Raw genomic sequence first — 17,180 nt, forward strand, 5'->3', positions numbered from 1 at the left:
TGGGCCGTTTGGAAATGTCGGATGAATTGTCAGGATGAATTGTCAGCATCCGTTTAGGGATGCTTTGGTTTCTTCCCATCCTTCAGCTGTGCTTTGTTCGGGTCTTGAAGTGATTTTCAGCTCATGTCGTGGTGTGCCAGCCGAAAACAACACCGACTCCTCCCTGGCTGTGCTGTTTGTGGTGGTGTGTGGCCCAAATTAAAGCAGTTTGAAAGCTCCCCAGGACCCACTCCATGCTGGCCGCCCTTCAGCACAGCTTGGTTCTAATTGTAACTGCTCTTATGCTCTCCACCAGAGCTGCAGGTCCCTTCCCTCTGAGCTGCAGCCCTTCCCAGAGGGGTGGCCTGTGGTTGGTGCCGTGCCTTGTGCTGGGCTCAGCACTGTACCAAAGATTCTTCTGGAGCTTGATTTGAAAGGTGAGGGTCAGCTCTGCCTGCTGCCAGCAGCTCCTCCTGCCTGGGATGGCGGTGAGGCCATCGAACCTTCATACAGAGTTCATGTTTCCTAAAGGCTGGCCCCATCACTGCTTGCAGTGTTTCCAGCTGCCCCACAGATCACAGCTCTGCCCCTCTGACCCAACGAGAGCTGACTGTGCCGTGGCAGGAGGAAAAGCTTCGCTCTGCTCAGCAGTGACGCAGCCCCACGCCTGATGGCAGCTTTGGGAAGGGACGGCACGCAGCCCCTTGCTGACCATGACGTGTTGCAGCCCACCTGCGAGGCTCCAGCTGCTCCCGCTGACACAGGAAAAACATTGCAGCAGAGCGGCCTTGCACAAGAGCTCACACCTAGCTGGGGGTGCAGCAGGAGGAGAGCTTTTCTCTGATGGCATTTTAATTGCGGGAGTGGAGCACAAACGTGTGGCATTTTGCAGGGGGGGGGTTGGCACCCGGTGGCTCCGTGCCTGAGAGCCGCATCCCTCCTTGTTGGTACGGCCTGAGGATGCAGGAAGAGGCAGAAAGCTGCAGCAGTGCCCATTTTTGGGATGGATCCTGAGCTTGCTTCAGTCTGAGCTTTTTGCTTAATGCCAATCTGCTGCTTGGACAGCTCCCATTCACCCGGTCCTTGTGGTGGGAGAAGATATAGGCAGGGTGTTTTTGGGTAGGGGGACAGGGCACAGCCCCCAGCCTCCTCCACCTGCTGGTCTGTGAGGTGTGGGTTGGGGCAGATGTGGAACCGCAGGCTTCCCCAGCTTGGAAGGGACCCCCGTGGGCCACCAAGCCCAACGCCTGCCCCACACAGCACCACCGATGGCTGAAAGCAGTGAACAGCCCCCTCCTCTCGCTCCCTGGCAGTGCTGGGCCTGATGCACCACTGCAGCAGGCTTTACTCCAAGGCTTTCCTGTGCAGGACGGGGTGCCTGGGGGGCTCCCCCAGCTCCAGGGCTGTGTTCCTGCAGTGGGCATTTTGCAGAAAGGCTAAACTGGGTTGTTCTGCAGCACGGGGACGCGCTGAGACCCGCTTATTGGAAAGCTCTTGACCTTCTAATGAGGACTGCCAGCTTCGCCCAGGCCTCCAAGACCTCATTTAACCTTTGTAAGAAATTTAAAACAGGTTTACCAGCCTGGGACAGCAGTGGGGCAGGTTCCTTCAGCCTGGGTGCTGAGCAGAGCCAGGCCCACCACATCCCTTGGTGGCCATTTGAGCTGGGAATGGGCCGTGGCTGGCACAAAAGTCCTTTTCCAGGGCAGTGTGAGCACTATCCTGAGCAATCACTGAACAATGAGGGTATTTAAAACGCAGATGGCTGAAAGCACACCTACAGCAGCTGATCTGCCTGCTAATTAGCAGCGAATGTTAATTCATAATTGCATCATAACAGACTGTTTTAAACGCCCGTGTCAGCGTGGTAATGAAGGGATGGTGGAAGGAAGAGTGGAAGGGATGGTGGGTTGTGGGTCCTCCTGGAAGCAGCCTGGCCCTGGCACAGGGCAGAATGCATCCATACAGCCTTAGGGGGGTGGGTTTGGGGACATCAGTGTCACCCAGGGGCTGGAGGTGCCATAAGGTGGGCACGCTGTGCTGGGCTCCATTCTGCCCAGGGTGAAGGGGATGCTGAAAACAATGGTTGTGGCCTTACACTGGCACAGCGTCTGCCCCCCTGCTCCTCCTCACTGCTGCTGTTGGGCACAGAGCTGAGCACAAAGCACCAAAACCTGCTGTTTTCATGTTGTTTGAGAGCTGTTCTGAGTGCAGTCCTGCAGGCTGGTGGGGCAGCATGGCAGGCAGGCAGAGCTGCGTTGGATGTCAGCGCTGAACATCGCAGCAAAACCTGGCTGGTGGATCCACCTGCGCGCCTGGCACGAAGCTCCACCCTGAGAGGGCATCCAGCAGCAGTTCCTCCCGTTGGGATTAATCTTACTCGGGGGCTTTTCCCCTCTGTTCAGCTGCTCCTGGTGCAGGAATTTGTGTCTTCTGCGTTTTGGGGAGGTTTGGGGTGCAGGCTGGAGGCTCAGCAGCCTCCTGGGTGGTACTTGGGCCTCTGAGCATCCGACGGTTCCTCTTGGGTGTGTTTTGTGTGTCCTTCCTCCTTCCCTCCCTCTGTCCCAGCAGAAGAATCGCAGGGTAGAGCTGCAGAACGTTCTGGATTGGGGCTGACATTGTGCACGCTGCTTCCCATCTCAATTCTCTCTTAAGGCATCGCCTTGGTGACCTTCCTTTGAGGAAAAGTTGGCTGGCGTTGGTTTTTTGCCGCCTCTGGGTGAGCTCTGCTAGGGGTTGGTTGGGAAAAAATAAAACAACATAATAAAAGGGGAGAAAAAATCAGAGAAGGAAAAGTTCTCCCCCAGGTGCCCTCGGCTGTGGGAAATGTGGAGCTGGGGGGAGAGGAAGCTGGGCAGCATTGAGCGCCAAAGGTCGAGTCTGAAATGGCCGCAGTTGGCTCCGAAGGTCGTTCTTCCCCTCCAGTCTGCACAGCAGTGGATCCCTTCCTTGCCAACCTGCATCCTGGGCTGGATTTCCTCTTGTGCTCCATCGTTTGGTTCAGCACTGTGCTGCTCACGCAGGATCTGGATCCCAGCATTGAAATTCCCTCTGGTTTTGCTCGTGCTGCTCCTCTGTTCCCCATCTTCATTTCAGCTGTGCTCGGAGCATGCTGTGCATGGGGTCTGCTCCAAGCCCAAAATCCCACATCGGGCAGAGCTGCAAGTAGGGCTCCAGCAAACATCAGCACTGGGGCTTTCCTGGTTTCTTTCCTGTCCTTGGCCTGCTCTTCCCTGTGCTGACAGGGAGCTGCCTTTTCACACTGCAGCCTATCTCCACGGTGGATATTTGTGTGATACAACAATACGTTTCTAGCTCTTTGTTCTGCATGCAGCACGGCTTTCCCCTAGAATTCCTTTCCCGATCTCTTAGCCCTGGGAGAAGGGATTCTTGGCTGACCTCACCGTGTGGCCCAGGGGGTGTTGTCTTTTCTGCAGCACTCCATGCAGGCTTTGCCTGAGACCAACTGAAAGGGCTTTTGTGATCCCAGAAGGCTTGCAAACTGCAGAGCATTTGGCTGGAAGGCTCCGAAACGAGATGCACAAGTGCAGTCAGTCCCAGCCTGTTCTGCACACCGCGAGCGCTCCTGGATGGAGCGTGCTGCTTCTGCAGTGCTGAAGCTGCGGGGTTCTCACTCTGCAAACTGAGGCCACCAGCTGGCTTCGCTTTGCTTGTGGGCACTGTGATGTCTGCTGCAGGCAGCCCCGGGTTCTGCTGATGGCAAGCAGTCCCTTACGGTGCATCGAACACCCCGTGAACAGCCACCAGCACAGGGTTTTGTGCTCCGGTTCTGCTTTGCAGGCTGTTTCTTTAGGAGCTTTCTGCTGCAGTGAGTTGGACTTTTCCTTTGTGTGCATCCCTTCCTGCCTGTGTGTCCTTCTCGTGCTGCTCTCCAGAGACCTCGCGCGCCGTAGGTGGAGCGCAGGCTGCATTGTGCTGCTTTCCTGTGGAGCTGTTGCTTTTGGCCAGCGATGCTGGCTGTGTTTCTAGAAGAAAAAGCAGCGAAGCTCAGTCCAACACCAGCAGCTGGTGCAACGGGGCTGCTAGCTTCCATGTGTGCAGATGGAGATGGGCCTCGAGGTATCCGTGCTCGTGTTGCTCCGTGTGTCTCGCACCAGGTTTGCAGCTGCAGCAAAGCCATGGTGCTCCTGGGCGAAGCTGTCACACCGCTGACTGACACGGGTCCTTGGTTCGGGAGGAAGCTGCCTGTCAGCCACCTTTGTGCTGTTAACTTGGGAAACCCCCCTTGTCTCCCCAATTGCTGACGGTTATGTGAAGGCATGGAACCTCGCTACCTTCTCTGCATGAGCGTGCGTCGCCGTTGCCCCCTGCGCAAGGGCTGGGAGCTGGCACAGCTGTGTGCAGCACTGGGGTAACGGCTGTGCTCCTCTCCCTGCAGCTGAAGAGGTGAATCACCCCCCCAGTGATGCGGGTATGGGGGTCGACGTGCTGGAATCGGGCGACACCACACCTCCTACCAAGAGGAAAAGCAAGTTCTCAGGCTTCGGCAAGATCTTCAAACCTTGGAAGTGGAGGAAAAAGAAAAGCAGCGATAAATTTAAAGAGACTTCAGAAGGTAAAGGGGGGGTGGGAGGGTTCCTTTTCCACCTGGGAGCGAGGAGGCCTGAGGGCTGGCACGTGTGAGAAGCAGAGCAGGGATGGGTGGTGGGCCGGCACCTGCAGTCTGTGCTGAGCACCTCGCCATGGAGTTTCAGACAAACAAATTCCTTCCTGGAAGGAACCTCCCCAGGCTGCTGTGGGGAGGGAGGCATTGCTCAGGCCTGAGCGCGCAGTCCCCCGGCCCTCTCATTAATCTGTACCATACAATGAAACCTGAAGCCCTTTTATTTCCTCTGCAGGACCTATTTAAAAAAAAAAAAAAGGAAAAAAAGCCGTATCTTCTTGAATTTCTGTCCTGCCCTGTTTTCTGAGTGTCTTTTTCTTTTAATTTAATACCAGTTTTAGAACGAAAGATCTCAATGCGAAAGCCAAGAGAGGAGCTGGTAAAAAGAGGGGTTCTATTGGAAGACCCTGAGCAGGGTGAGTGTGCAAACCAACTTATCCTCACCTGTCTGTGCTCTGTGTAGCTCACCTTCCTCTGGCAAAACCTCACCGTTCAGCCCTTCTGGGAGGTGAATCTGAGGGCTCTGTGCTGGTCTGGTTCCTGTCTGTCCGTCTCACCCTTTTCAATACCTCTCTCATCTGACTGTGCTGCTCAGGAAGGCAGTGTGCTCAGTTAGGAGGACGTTCCCCAGGGAGTGCAGCACCCGTCCTGCTGCCAGTGGGGAGGGCAGGGCCGTCCCTTGTGTCACCCCATGCTGTCCCTCTCGTGCCTGTCCTGCTCCAGCTGCTCTGTCCCTTCCTGCCCAGCCCCCATCACCACGGGCTCAGCCTCTCTGGTTTGTTCTGACCGTGCTCCAAGCTGCACTCCGTCCATTGCAGGAGAGGCAAACCTCAGAGTTCAGGTTTGAAGGCTCCAGGTTTGGAAAAAGAAACCAGCTGATGTCTTCAGGCTGCCTGGGCAGGGGAGTTTCCTCCAGGGGCTGAAGATGGGAACCTTTGTGGTGCGGTGATACAGCTGAGCACAGCTAAGATTTCCCTGCCTTCAGAGAAACCTTCCCTGCTTTCTGCCATCCCCGATGGCTGAGCTGGGGCCACACTGTCAGGATACCTTTTCAAGCAGATCTGCTCACCTGGCTGTGCTGGGAGGTGTTGGGCACTGCTTTGGCTGGCAGCGTGGCCTGTGGAGCAGAGCAGCACATAACTGCCTCAAAAGCCACGCTGCAGAGTTAACCTGATGCAAATGTTAGGGTTCTTCTAAGGAAGATACAAAAGTGGAAGTGAAAAAGTGGTTTTCAGTCCGAGCTACGGAACGCTGGAGTTAAAACTGACAGGGTTGCTTGCAGCTGCCCTCGAATAAGAGCCACCTACAGCAACCCGAGGGTGTAAGTGATGGGCTGCAGGAAGGATTCGCTGTGGTGCAAAAGCATGTGAGGTCATGGGGTGAAACTGGAAGAGAGATCAAAGGCTTTGTGCAACAAACTTCCAACCAGTGGTGGCAGAAGAGAGGTCTTCCAAACTGCGAGGGTGTAACAGAAGCGTGGCTGCAAGGGGGGGCAACTTTCTGCTTTCAGTCATCTGATGGGGCTTAAGAGACAGAAGGTGATTATGATCTGAATAAAGCATAAAGCCAAGGTACGAGGGAGCAATCGATATTGTCAGGAGGGCGAGATTAGGAAGCGCGTTATCTTAATCCCTCACTTCCATGCTTTTTAGACAGCAGGGCAGTCATAAGATGATGGAGGTAGGTTATGCTATTTGCAGTTTCAAAACCTGCTCTTATGAGGTCGGTTAATTTGCTTAGGCAAGTTGGCAGTGACAAGAAATCCAGAAACCTTTAGGGAAGAGACCTGTGCTGCTGCTCCTGAGCCTGGTGGAGGCCCTGGGAGTGGAGTGCAGGGTGAAATGGTGTGAGCAGGGCAGCAGGAGCACCGTGCTCTGCTTGAGAAGGGCACGCCAGGTGTGAATGACTAAGGGGAAGCAAGATCCTGCTGGTCTGCCTCCCCTGCTGAAAGCTTCGGCTTTGCCAGAGGCAATTAATGCTATAAAAAGCTGCAGCTCATCTCTTGAGTTTCAGCCCCGGCTGGGGAGGAAACTCCCTCTTGCTGCTGTCTGCGCTTCCTGCATTTCAGGGCAGAGCTGCTCTGCATCTCCTTGCAGGAACCAGCGCTGTTTTGTTGCAGAAAACCTGGCGAGCTTTCAGCTTTCAGCTCCTGCGTAACACCTTGGTGTGGGGAAGGAGGTCTGGGGAATCAGTGCAAAGCTGGGATGGCACATACTAGGTCTGGCACCTGGCAGGCACTTGATGCTGAGCTGTAATTGAGGGATGGCAGGCTGAAAACGCCAAGGTTCTTTAATCAAACTCGTTTTTACTCAAGTTTTCTTGAGAAGGAAAGTAGTCACAGAATCATAGAAGACCAAGGTCGGAAAGGACCTCCAAGATCGTCCCATCCAATCGTCCACCTACCACCAGTATTCCCTCACTGCCCCACATCCCTCACTACAACACCCAGACAGGCATCCAACAGTCAGAACAGGCACTGCCCCGTCAGAGTGGAGGTGGGATGTTTTGCAAAGAGCAGAAGGTGATCTTTGTGCTGAATGCAGGGTTGGAGTCGTAAGGAAAGAGGAGGTGCTTCAACACACGTTAAGGCACTGTCAGCATCTGCTGTTTCATGTGCAGTGACTTGGCTAGTGCTGGATTTTGTACTGCAGCACAGGATGTGTGACTGCTCCTGAGGTGGGTTGGTGTGGAAGCTGCTGGAGGTTAGCTGTGATTGCAGCTTCCTACTGCATTGGTTTTTAAGCGTGGTGGCATTCTTTCTAAACAAGGTGGGAGATTAAGGAGCTGCTGAAGCAAGTTCCCTGCTTGCTGGGGTACAGTACTGCACTATTCTGCTTGCTGCTAGTGAAACAAAGAGCTCTCAGCCCAACTCCAGCTGCTGCTGCTGTGCTCTCCTCTGCAGACTGAAGGTCTGTTCCTGAAACCAGGGAGAAACCGGTGTGGGTCGATAACAGCTCAGCTCAGCTGTGCCTCCTCTGCCTTGCGCTTCCTGAATGTTTTCTGTCTGCTTCTCCCCTTCCACCCCTTGCAGATGGTGATGAACCAGACAAGGTGAATCCGTCTGCACTGAAGAATGGCCACACGGTGCCCATCGGTGGTGCTGGGGTCGGTAACCTGCACAGCCAGGAAGAGGAGGCCACGAGGTCCTCCAGCCTTAGGAAGTCAGTTCTGGTCGAGGAACCGAAGAAAAGACACGGTGAGAAACCAGCTGCATGCCAGATGGGATTCTTGTAGCGCTGGCTTTGAATTCTCATCTGATTCTTCTCGCCTCCTCGCTGCCTTCTGGTCTCTTATACTGTATCTCTTTGCAGGTTCATCCAGCAGCCATCCTGGTTCCGAATCAGAGCCGCCCCAGGAGCCACAGCCCCGCCAGCCTCTGCTTCCTCCCAAAAGACCTCCCTCCACTTCCCAGGAGGCAAATGAGCTGCAAGGAAAGGAGCCCCCACCCACCAGCAGCGCTGCAAAAACTGACCCCTCCACCGCAGCCCCCGCTGTGGCAAAGACAGTCATTTCCACAGCTGCCCCCTCCTCAGCCCCCAGGACTCTGCCCCCCGTTCTCACCAGTGCCAACACTACTGCTCCTACGAGTTCCACCAGCACAGCCCCTGCCAAACAGCCTCCCGTCCCCCCCCCCAAACCCACCAACAGGAACAGCAGCTCCGTCATAGGTAAGTGCCTCCAGAGTTGCTGCGGTGGGCGTTCTCATGCCTCTGAGAATCTCTTCCTTTATTATGGTGTGGATTTGGGGCAGCTTTTCCCCACAGCAGCCCAGCCTCCACTTGAAAGGTTTTAACCTGGGCACACGTGTGCTGGGACGGTGTCATTATCAGAGCATCCTGCCATAAGCCATCCAGTGTGTCAGACATGCACTCCTCCAGCATTACCTGCAGGAGGGAACCCCTGCCTGCTTTGGAGCGGTGCAAGGAGAGGCGTTTTAAGATTGCCTTTAAAGCTGATGCTTCGCTCAGAGCTGGGATTCATCTGTGAACAGCTGGGAGTGGTAGATGGCATGTGAATTTTTGCTGTGCAGAGCTGTAGTCAGTGGGAATCAATGCTTTTAGCATCAGTTAAACAAAAATCCACGTCGTGCCGAGCAGTGTGTGCTATGGCTGGTGTGCTATGGCTGGTGTGCTATGGCTGGTGTGCCACGTGCTGGCAGGGGTGGTTCACACTTCCTGGTTATAGTCAGGCACCTCCTCTGAGCTGTGTGACAGGGCACTGCCATCTTAGTCACGAGTCCTATGACCGTCCCACAGGTGAATGCTCTTGTGTAATTCCAGCTGAATCCTCACACTTAATCTTCACACTTGGAGATACTTAATTCTTCAGCTTTCCAAGGAGGTGATGTGGGGAGAGCTTCTGAAAGCAGAGCGAGGTCCTGCTCTGTTCAGGATGTTCATAGGCCTTAAAGGTGCAGCACTGCATTAATGAGACAACTTCAGTCCATGTGTTAAGCTGCTGCGTGTCACAGCCCTGCTGACCTCTGGGTTGGGTCACTTAGGGAGGTTCCTGAGCCAATCAGTGAGACACATCTGCACTGTTATCACAGAAACTGGAGGCGTTACCCAGGTGTGGTTGGGGAGGCTGGGAGCCTGCATTGTGTGAAGCAGCCCGAGCCACTGCTTGGAGCACGGGCTGCATCGCTCCGTTCTGTTTGGGGCTTCTTGCTCTAGCAGGTTTTGCAAGCAGCCTTGGTATGGCATTAAACACTCCTGTATGCCAGACCAGCTTGATTAGTCTGACCGTGCCTGAGCGCTTGATGAAATACTTTCTTGTTTTCTTTAAGCTGCTTGCACACATCAGAGGTGGTGTTTGAAATGCCCGGTGCTAATTGCAGGAGGAATTGTGGTACAAAAAACGTGGCTGGAGACAGCAGTCTGTCAAACCTGTGCTCAGCCCCAGCCCCCTCCCACACAGGGCTGCAGGGATGCAGAGGGGAGCAGCCGGCCCTGCAATCTTCCCTGGGTGCAAATGCAGATGCAGAGAGGTTTTACAGGGCTGCTGCACGATGGGCTGTAACTGCAGCATGCGTGCTGTCACTGCCATGCAAGCCTTGTTTTGTTGCTGTGGATAAGCAGCAGCAGTGGATTGGCTTTGTGAGCTCTCTGCTGGTCTCTGATGCGCGCTCTGACTCCAGGCACGCAGGAGCTGAAAGCAAGGCTCAGGGCTGGGGCAGCAGCTGTGCCGGTCGGTACTGAAGGACCCCCTCTCACAGAGGGGATGTTTGAGTGGCACCTGACCTTTCTCCATCTCCTCTTCCTTCTGCCAACCGCCCGATCCCTTTCAAAATCTGTCTGCCTTTTCCTAACAGTGACTCGAGCCTGGTCCCACCAGGCTTGGAGCGCTGCTGAGGGGATCCTGAAACTCTCCGGGCTGAGGCTGATGGGAGCTGAGGGCATTCGGTGTTTTGCACAATCTGACTCTTAATCTACAAGAGGGAAGTCTAAAAATGCAAAACATCCCAAAAATGCGCTCACCTCTCTGCAGCTATGCAGCCTTATCTCAGCGCAGCTCTCCCGGCTCGCAGCACCCTCTCGTGGTGCCGGGGGCTGCAGGTTCCTCCAGCCCCTGCTTAGGGCCGCCGCTCTGTCCGCCGCCTGCCGGTGGCACGGTGTCCATGGGCCTGGCAGGGGAGGGGAAAGGTGGAGAGCATCATCTTGCTGCCTGCAGTTCTGCTGACTGTTGCCTTCAGGTGAGATTTCCCCAAAGCTGTTGAATGTGCGAGGGAGTTGTTGACACAGCTGGAGTGCGGGTTGCCGTGGTTGTCTCTGATCCCTGTGCGAACAGAGCTGTGAATGCAGCCACAAAGTGCTCTGCGTACCTTGGCTGAGGCAGGGCTGGATCAGGTCGAGCTCCATCTGCTGTCACTGGAGGGCTGCTGCTGTTCTCCCTGAAGCAGCAGGATGCCCAGACCTCTCCCAGCCTGCTTGGTTCTGGCTGCTCTCCCAAGTCTCACCTTTGCTGGAGGAAGAACAAACTAGAGGCTTGCAATCTGCTTATTTCTGGCACCTGAGTCCTTTGCTGTGCTTGTTCCACGCTAGCAAAGGGAATCTGGCAAACACCCTTTGTGTTGTGTTTTTTTGTTTGTTTTCAGCGGAACTTTCTCAAGCAATAAACAGTGGCACAGGCTTATCCAAGCCTTCCCCTCCTCTCCCACCGAAGAGAGGCCTCCTGCCTACCAACCCACCGGAGGCAGCCCTCCCCTCCAAGCCCCCAGGTGACTGGACAGTGTCAACAAGCCGTCCCGCACTGCTCCCGCTGCACGCGGCGCCCGCCTACCCACCGCCCTCGCCATCCCCACCGCTGCCCACACACATCCCTCCGGAGCCTCCACGCATGCCCTTGCCCAACTCCACCCCTATCTTGGACGCCCCGCGCTCCCTGGACCTGCCCAAGGACACCCCCCCTCCTCCCAAGGACTTCAGGGCCCTGGAGGCGTCGAAGCGGACGGCAGAGCAAGGCTTTGCTGAACCTCCCGGGCTGCCCCGTCTGCCCCAGATCCCTCTGCACATCCGGATCCAGCAGGCCTTGGCCAGTCCCCTGCCCGTCACCCCCCCCGCCGAGGGCTCGCACAGAGCTCACTCCCTGCTCTTTGAGAACGACGGCCTTGGGGAGGACAGCGGCACGATGGGCAGGACGAGGTCCCTGCCGGTCACCATCGAGATGCTGAAAGTGTGAGTAGCTGCGGTGCGTGGTGGTGGTTCACAGCAAGGCACAGCGCTGGGCCGTGATGGCGAGAGGCCGTGTGCTGGGCTGGGTGCTGTGTTTTTGCAGCCCTTTCGCCCGTTGGCTGAATGCGTTTCAGCCTCTTAGGAACCTGATACGTCTTCTCAGGAAATGAACCCTGATCCTGGAATTTCATCACTCGCAAAGGGAAATGTATTGCAGAGTACAAATGTAGGCTGGTGCCAGGGGTCTGGCCTGGCTTTAATTGCGCTGAGACAAAACAAGATCCTGGATTTCGCCCATTTGTGGCCTGCTTAATCTGTTCTTTGCAAAACAGAAGTGGGAGGAGGAGTGTCCTGTGTTATAACAGAGCTGAACTCGGAAGTCTCGAGGCTGGGTAGTGAGAGGGCAGTTTTTCTGCAGTGTCTCTGGCCTTTACTCTGTGCTTTGGAGAGAGAGGGGATGGTGGGGCATCGCGAGGCTGGGCTGCTCTTCCTGCTCGGGTTCCTGAGCTCCTCATCGTCCAGCCTTCAGAGCAGAGCCAACAGGGCATCATCTGTGGGGTGTGCAAAGAGATGTAATAGTGTGCTTCTCGTTAGTCCAGACGATGAGGAAGAGGAAGAGGAGGACCAGGAAGAGGAGCAGAATTCAGGCCCACGTGTGTACATCGGGGAGGCGCCGTCCATCACCGTCATCCCAATGCTGGTGCCCCAAGTCCTGCCGGAGGAGCAGGAGGGAGAGGAAGGGATGAGTGACTCTGACTCGGAGGGGCCCATCCTGTACAAAGACGAGGAGGAGGATGAGGAAGAAGATGAAAGCCATAACAGTAAGGCTTTGACATTGCAGCTGGCCTTTTCTTTCTCTGCTGAGCTTCTGCCCGGCTGTGTTGAGCTCGATATCAGCGAGCAGCTCACACAGCTTCGAAGCAGCTGCTCCTGGTTTCTGGTGCACCACGTGTCCTCTCCCCTACCTTTTCAAAGGCTACGGCAGCCAAACCTTTATGCTCATCTGACAAGATGCTGCCCCTCCAGCTGCAGGTTGCTGATCCCCATCCAACTGCAGGCAGCCTGTGCTGTCCCACCCCGTCAGCTGGAGGGGCATCGCACAGGGATGCTGGCTGTTGCTGTAGTGTTCAGACCCAGCAAGTTGGGAGCTGTAGTGAGTGGGAGAGCAAGGCCTAGGGGAAGCACAGCTGCCAGTGGCTCATTTTGCTGCTCTCAGGCACTGCAGTCTTCAGTCCCGTCCCATCCCTCTCCCTCCCCGCAGGCACGCTGGCTAACAAAGTGAAGAGGAAAGACACGCTGGCTATAAAGCTGGGGAACGCCACCACGGTGCAGGAAGAAAAGATTGTCTTCCCTCGGAAAAGCAAAGAGGAGTGGAATGAAATTCGGCAGCAGATCGGGACGACGCTGATCAGGTAAAGGAACGGAGGAGGCTGGTGTGCCTGAACCGTGGGCAAACCTGCTGCTTGTCCAGGCAGCCTCTGCTGCAGCGTGGCAGGTGGTTGGGCAGGGCTTCTGGGTCAGGGCTGCAGGCTCAGTGCTGCTTTCCCCTCAGTTACCAAGGCTGGAAGTCTCTCCTGGAGAGGAGCACTTGAGCAGTGTCTCCTAACAATGCTGCTTACAGATGTTAGATGTGTTGGGAGGGGAGAATCTCAAGGACTACAGAAGCTATAAAATCCGGTTGGCATATAAAGATGTGAACAGCTGCAGGCTGCGTGCTGATGCTCAGGCTGTTGATATTCCAGCCTGTCTGCTTGACAGCACTGACAAGTTATCCATGAGCTTCTGTAGTGCCCTCCTGGCTTGGGCCTGTGGCTGAGCTGCTGATGGAGTGGTGGGGAGGAGAGCCCCAAGCAGGACAGCAGTGGCTGCTGGTCTTTGTGCCCCACTGATGAGCAGATAACACACGATGCTCTTGCCATGCTTTCCTTTAGGCGACTGAGTCAGAGGCCCACAGCAGAAGAACTGGAGCAGAGGAACATACTTCAGCGTGAGTAGCGCTTCTTAGTGGCTCTGAGTAGCACAATAAAAGCTGCCTTGTCTTTCATCTGACATTTTAGTCCAAGTGTGTGTGGAGTCTGCTTGAAACGTAGCGACAGAGGCCTGTGCTTTGGTTGTATCACTGCAGTAGAGCCGTTCTGCTGATTTCTACTGACTGGTGAAAATCAGACTGAGGCAGGGATAAAACACATTGCAGTTCAAAGCACCCCATTATGGAGAGGCCCATCCTCTGCCTGACAGCTCAGGGAAAGGTGTGCAGATTTGGTTAAGGCTGCTCTGAAGTTGCACAGCAGAGTTTTTGTTTGGGCTGGCCTTCTCTTTGTGGCCCAGACATTACAGCATTGTACTGCACGATCCAAAAAGGTCATCGTTCAGCGAGTGCTGTTTCTTTTGGCCATACCTTGTTCTGCAAAAGTTTTAAATAAACACATTGGGGAAAGGGAAACGTTAGTTCAGGAAGTTTTAAATATTTATCCGCACTGCTTTTCTCTTCACAACTATTACTGTAATAGCTTGGGGGAGGAGCAGTCCGCAAAGTGGTTTGGAGGGAATGGCCGTTAATCTTAAATACACAGAAAGCTGGAGAGAATGACTCATTCACACCGTGTTAAGGCCCATGAGACCACTGGCATTCAGTGGGCTGCTGGTGAGGAAGGGTATGGACAGAAGGCACTTCTCAAAGCTTGTGATGCTTAGGGGGGGAAAAAAAAACCCACGTTTGTTTGTTTTTTCCACTTGGCAGCGAAAAATGAAGCTGACCGTCAGGCTGAGAAGCGAGAGATCAAACGCCGGCTCACCAGAAAGGTACTGCAGGCTGCCGAGCCGCGATGGCCATCTGGCAGGGCTGTGGGGGTCGGTGGTGGCCGTGAGGTGCCTGGCTGTGGCTGAAGTCACGGGGCTGTTGTGTAATTGTCCCCAGCGCCCTCTGACCGCGGCGACTTTGGAATGTGGGTTGTCAGAGCTCTTGGCACCGCAAACAGGTTTGGCACGGACAGATCGGAGCTGGTGTCAAGTGTAACAGGCTAGATGGGAACTAAATTTGGCAGCTGGCACTTGAAAGCGGCCTGCCTGTAGAACCATAATTCAGTGGCTGCGATGTTCACATCAGGCTCCTCGAAATCCATTTCCAAAGTAACAACAGCTGGAGAGAAGTTGTGCAGAGCAGTGGCTGCTGTAGCTGTGGCACCCGGGTCACACAGTGCTGTGCTGGGGAAAAGCTTCCCATCCGTGCCAGTGTCACTCAGTGTCTGTGGTTCAGGACCAGTGAGGGAACTGCTCTTTGCTGTGTGATGGTCCTGAGCTGCTCCGGGGACAAGGCACAAACTGTTGTCATTCTTGTATTCAGCTTAGCCAAAGGCCTACAGTGGCAGAGCTGCAGGCCAGGAAGATCCTGAGGTTTAACGAGTATGTGGAAGTAACAGATGCTCAGGACTACGACCGGAGAGCAGATAAGCCATGGACAAAGCTGACACCTGCTGACAAGGTAACAGGGCCCTGGCCCCAGGGAGGGGGGGAGTCGGATGTCCCAAACAAAGGGTGAGAGCCAAGGTGAACTGCTCTGTTCCTTCCTCCTCTGGCACCCACCCACTGCCAGCAGTGCACGTTCGCCCTTGTGTGCTGGACTCAGCCCTGCTTCCTGTCCCCTCCAAGGGGACACAAGCCTGCATGTCTGCCCTGTGGTGGCTTCTGAGTGATGATGTAAGAGGATGCAGGGTACAGGGTGTTGGTTGGAGGAGTGCGGTTCCTCGCAGGCTGAAGCAGGCTTAGGCAAGCTGGCAGGGAAGATACTTGTCACCTTCCCTGGCCTCCTGTGGGGACTGCCCAGCCCTGGGTGCGGAGGAGGTGGGGCAGCTTAAACAGCTGTGAAGTGACTGCGAAAGGTGGGGTGGCTGCTGCAATTTGAGCTTCTTCCTCTACCTAAAGATGCTGAGGGATTCGGGCTTATGTTTAAAATCTGCTGTTACTCTTCACTTTACCACCAGAAGATGGTATCGGCCCAGAGCGGGGCCACAGTGCCTTCTTCCCATGCCTAAAGCTCACTTAAAATGGGGATAGAGGGTGGTGTGCTCTAGCAGGAGGTAACAGCTCTCTCTCTTCTCATGCAGGCTGCCATCCGGAAGGAGCTAAATGAGTTTAAGAGCTGTGAAATGGAAGTCCACGAGGAGAGCAAGCAGTTCACACGGTGAGTGAGCACAAACCCTTGTGGTGCCTATGGTATCAGCCCTAGCAGGGTGCACTGTACCTCAAGGTTCACGGAGTGCTGAGTTTCTGCTTCTAGGCTCCATGTTGCCTGCTTATCTAGGAAAAACAATATTCCCTAGACAGAAGTAACCTGTGTATCGTGGCCCCTCGTGGCTGAGCTGTGTTTGCAGAGCATGAGAGCTTTCTAAGGCAGAGATGAAAACTTTGGGTGTTAACAGCTTCACCGAGGGCTGAAAGTTCAGAGATAATTCAGTTTATTCTTATCAGTGATCTATAGTGCTTCAGTAACTGCTTAACCCAAAGTTCCAAGGATGACACTTGGCTTTTTCACTTGGCTTTTAGGTACCACCGACCTTAACCTTCCAAGGGGGAACAAGAGAGCCAAGAGGACTGGAAGTTCTCTGCATCCCTCTCCTGGGCAATACAGCGAGGGCAGAACCTCGACCCTTCCAAGATTTGCCTTCCAAACGAATCCAGAAAAGGGCTTTCAGCCAGGGAAGGGGGATCCTGTCTGAATGTAGCATTTCACTGGAACAAACACGTCTCGAGTGCCATCAGGCTGGAACTGAACACTATACCTCGTGCAGCTCAGCAATACGCCTCTCTTCTGGCTCCAGCATCCCTGCCAGACCGTGCACACATGAGCAAACGGTTCCTTCCCCAGCTGCCTTGCTGTGGTGCCAGGCCCAGCTCTCGGCTGCACATCCTGCTTTTAGGAGCAGCCCCTTTGTGTCCTCCTCCTTAGCAAGAGGAGAAAAAACAGCTCTGGTGCTGGAGAGCTGAGGAATGGAGATGTGCTAGGAGACACGTGTGTGTGTTTGCTGTGTGCAGACGCTGTCCTGGCAGACAACTGACATCAGACTCATTGTTTTTTGGCTTTGCTTACGTCTGTCGTTACCTTTCATGTTCTGAATCACTACTGACCAACGGTTTGTTGTCCTGGAAGGGAATTGTATAGATATTAACATATGCTGCGTCTTTTTTTTTTTTTTTTTTTGGTAAAAAACACAAAAAATCTACAAAAAAAAAAAACCCCAAGCAAAATGAAAACACAAAGATACAAAACATTCCCTCCCCACTCTCTCACACTCGCTGTGATGCTGATGGATCGTATTCAGATCACTGTGCTCATTTAACAAGTGACAGAACCGGGAAATGACTGTTGCCTTTTACAAACTCTTTAATTTGAGGAAGCTGTGATCGCAGCCAGTGCTTTTTATTGCTGCTTCCTTTCCCAAATCAGGGTTGAACTTGCCTTGTCTCATTTTTACAGCAAAACCTACTGGAAACTTGATGATATCACTGTGCAGGCGGGAGGTTTGAGAAGTGACCTTAAAAATAGTTATCGTGCACAACACAAACGTGATGGCACTGACGTGAAGGGAGGATCACAGCACTGCAGGGCTGTGGGGAGGGGAAGGCCTGGCCTGGCTCAGCCCCTGCTGAGCCCTCACAGCTTCCCCACGTACAGCACGGCTGTAGCCTACAATCATTTGCGTTGTATATCTGTCTCCTCAACAGATTTTAATTATTGAATAAAAGTATTTTAGGATTTTTTTTTTAATTTTTATATTTTTTAAACTGCTGCCGCGGTTGCGTTTACGGATGACCTTTGTGTACGTGTGTGTCTGAGGCTGCCTCAGGAACGCTACCGCCCCTCACGGAGGAGCCCGCAGTTCCCGCCTTCATACTGCGCATGCGCGCCT

General features: G+C 54.3%; 1 protein-coding gene across 8 annotated transcripts in view; it reads left to right on the plus strand.

Moving 5' to 3' along the window:
• PHACTR4 (phosphatase and actin regulator 4) overlaps positions 1–17,030 on the plus strand; it is a 39,581-nt gene extending 22,551 nt beyond the window's left edge. For all 8 annotated transcript variants that reach the window (XM_048969064.1, XM_048969068.1, XM_048969069.1 and 5 more), the window contains 12 exons: positions 4,379–4,555; positions 4,939–5,019; positions 7,635–7,799; positions 7,915–8,271; positions 10,698–11,277; positions 11,869–12,095; positions 12,536–12,686; positions 13,206–13,261; positions 14,015–14,076; positions 14,618–14,755; positions 15,378–15,454; positions 15,817–17,030. In XM_048969064.1, the coding sequence (XP_048825021.1) occupies positions 4,379–4,555; positions 4,939–5,019; positions 7,635–7,799; positions 7,915–8,271; positions 10,698–11,277; positions 11,869–12,095; positions 12,536–12,686; positions 13,206–13,261; positions 14,015–14,076; positions 14,618–14,755; positions 15,378–15,454; positions 15,817–15,832 (2,087 nt within the window). In that variant the 3' untranslated portion in view covers positions 15,833–17,030. The remainder of the gene's footprint in view (positions 1–4,378; positions 4,556–4,938; positions 5,020–7,634; positions 7,800–7,914; positions 8,272–10,697; positions 11,278–11,868; positions 12,096–12,535; positions 12,687–13,205; positions 13,262–14,014; positions 14,077–14,617; positions 14,756–15,377; positions 15,455–15,816) is intronic.
• The last annotated feature ends 150 nt before the right edge of the window (positions 17,031–17,180 follow it).

This window comes from Lagopus muta, chromosome 23, assembly GCF_023343835.1.
Source record: "Lagopus muta isolate bLagMut1 chromosome 23, bLagMut1 primary, whole genome shotgun sequence".
NCBI classification, from domain to species: domain Eukaryota; kingdom Metazoa; phylum Chordata; class Aves; order Galliformes; family Phasianidae; genus Lagopus; species Lagopus muta.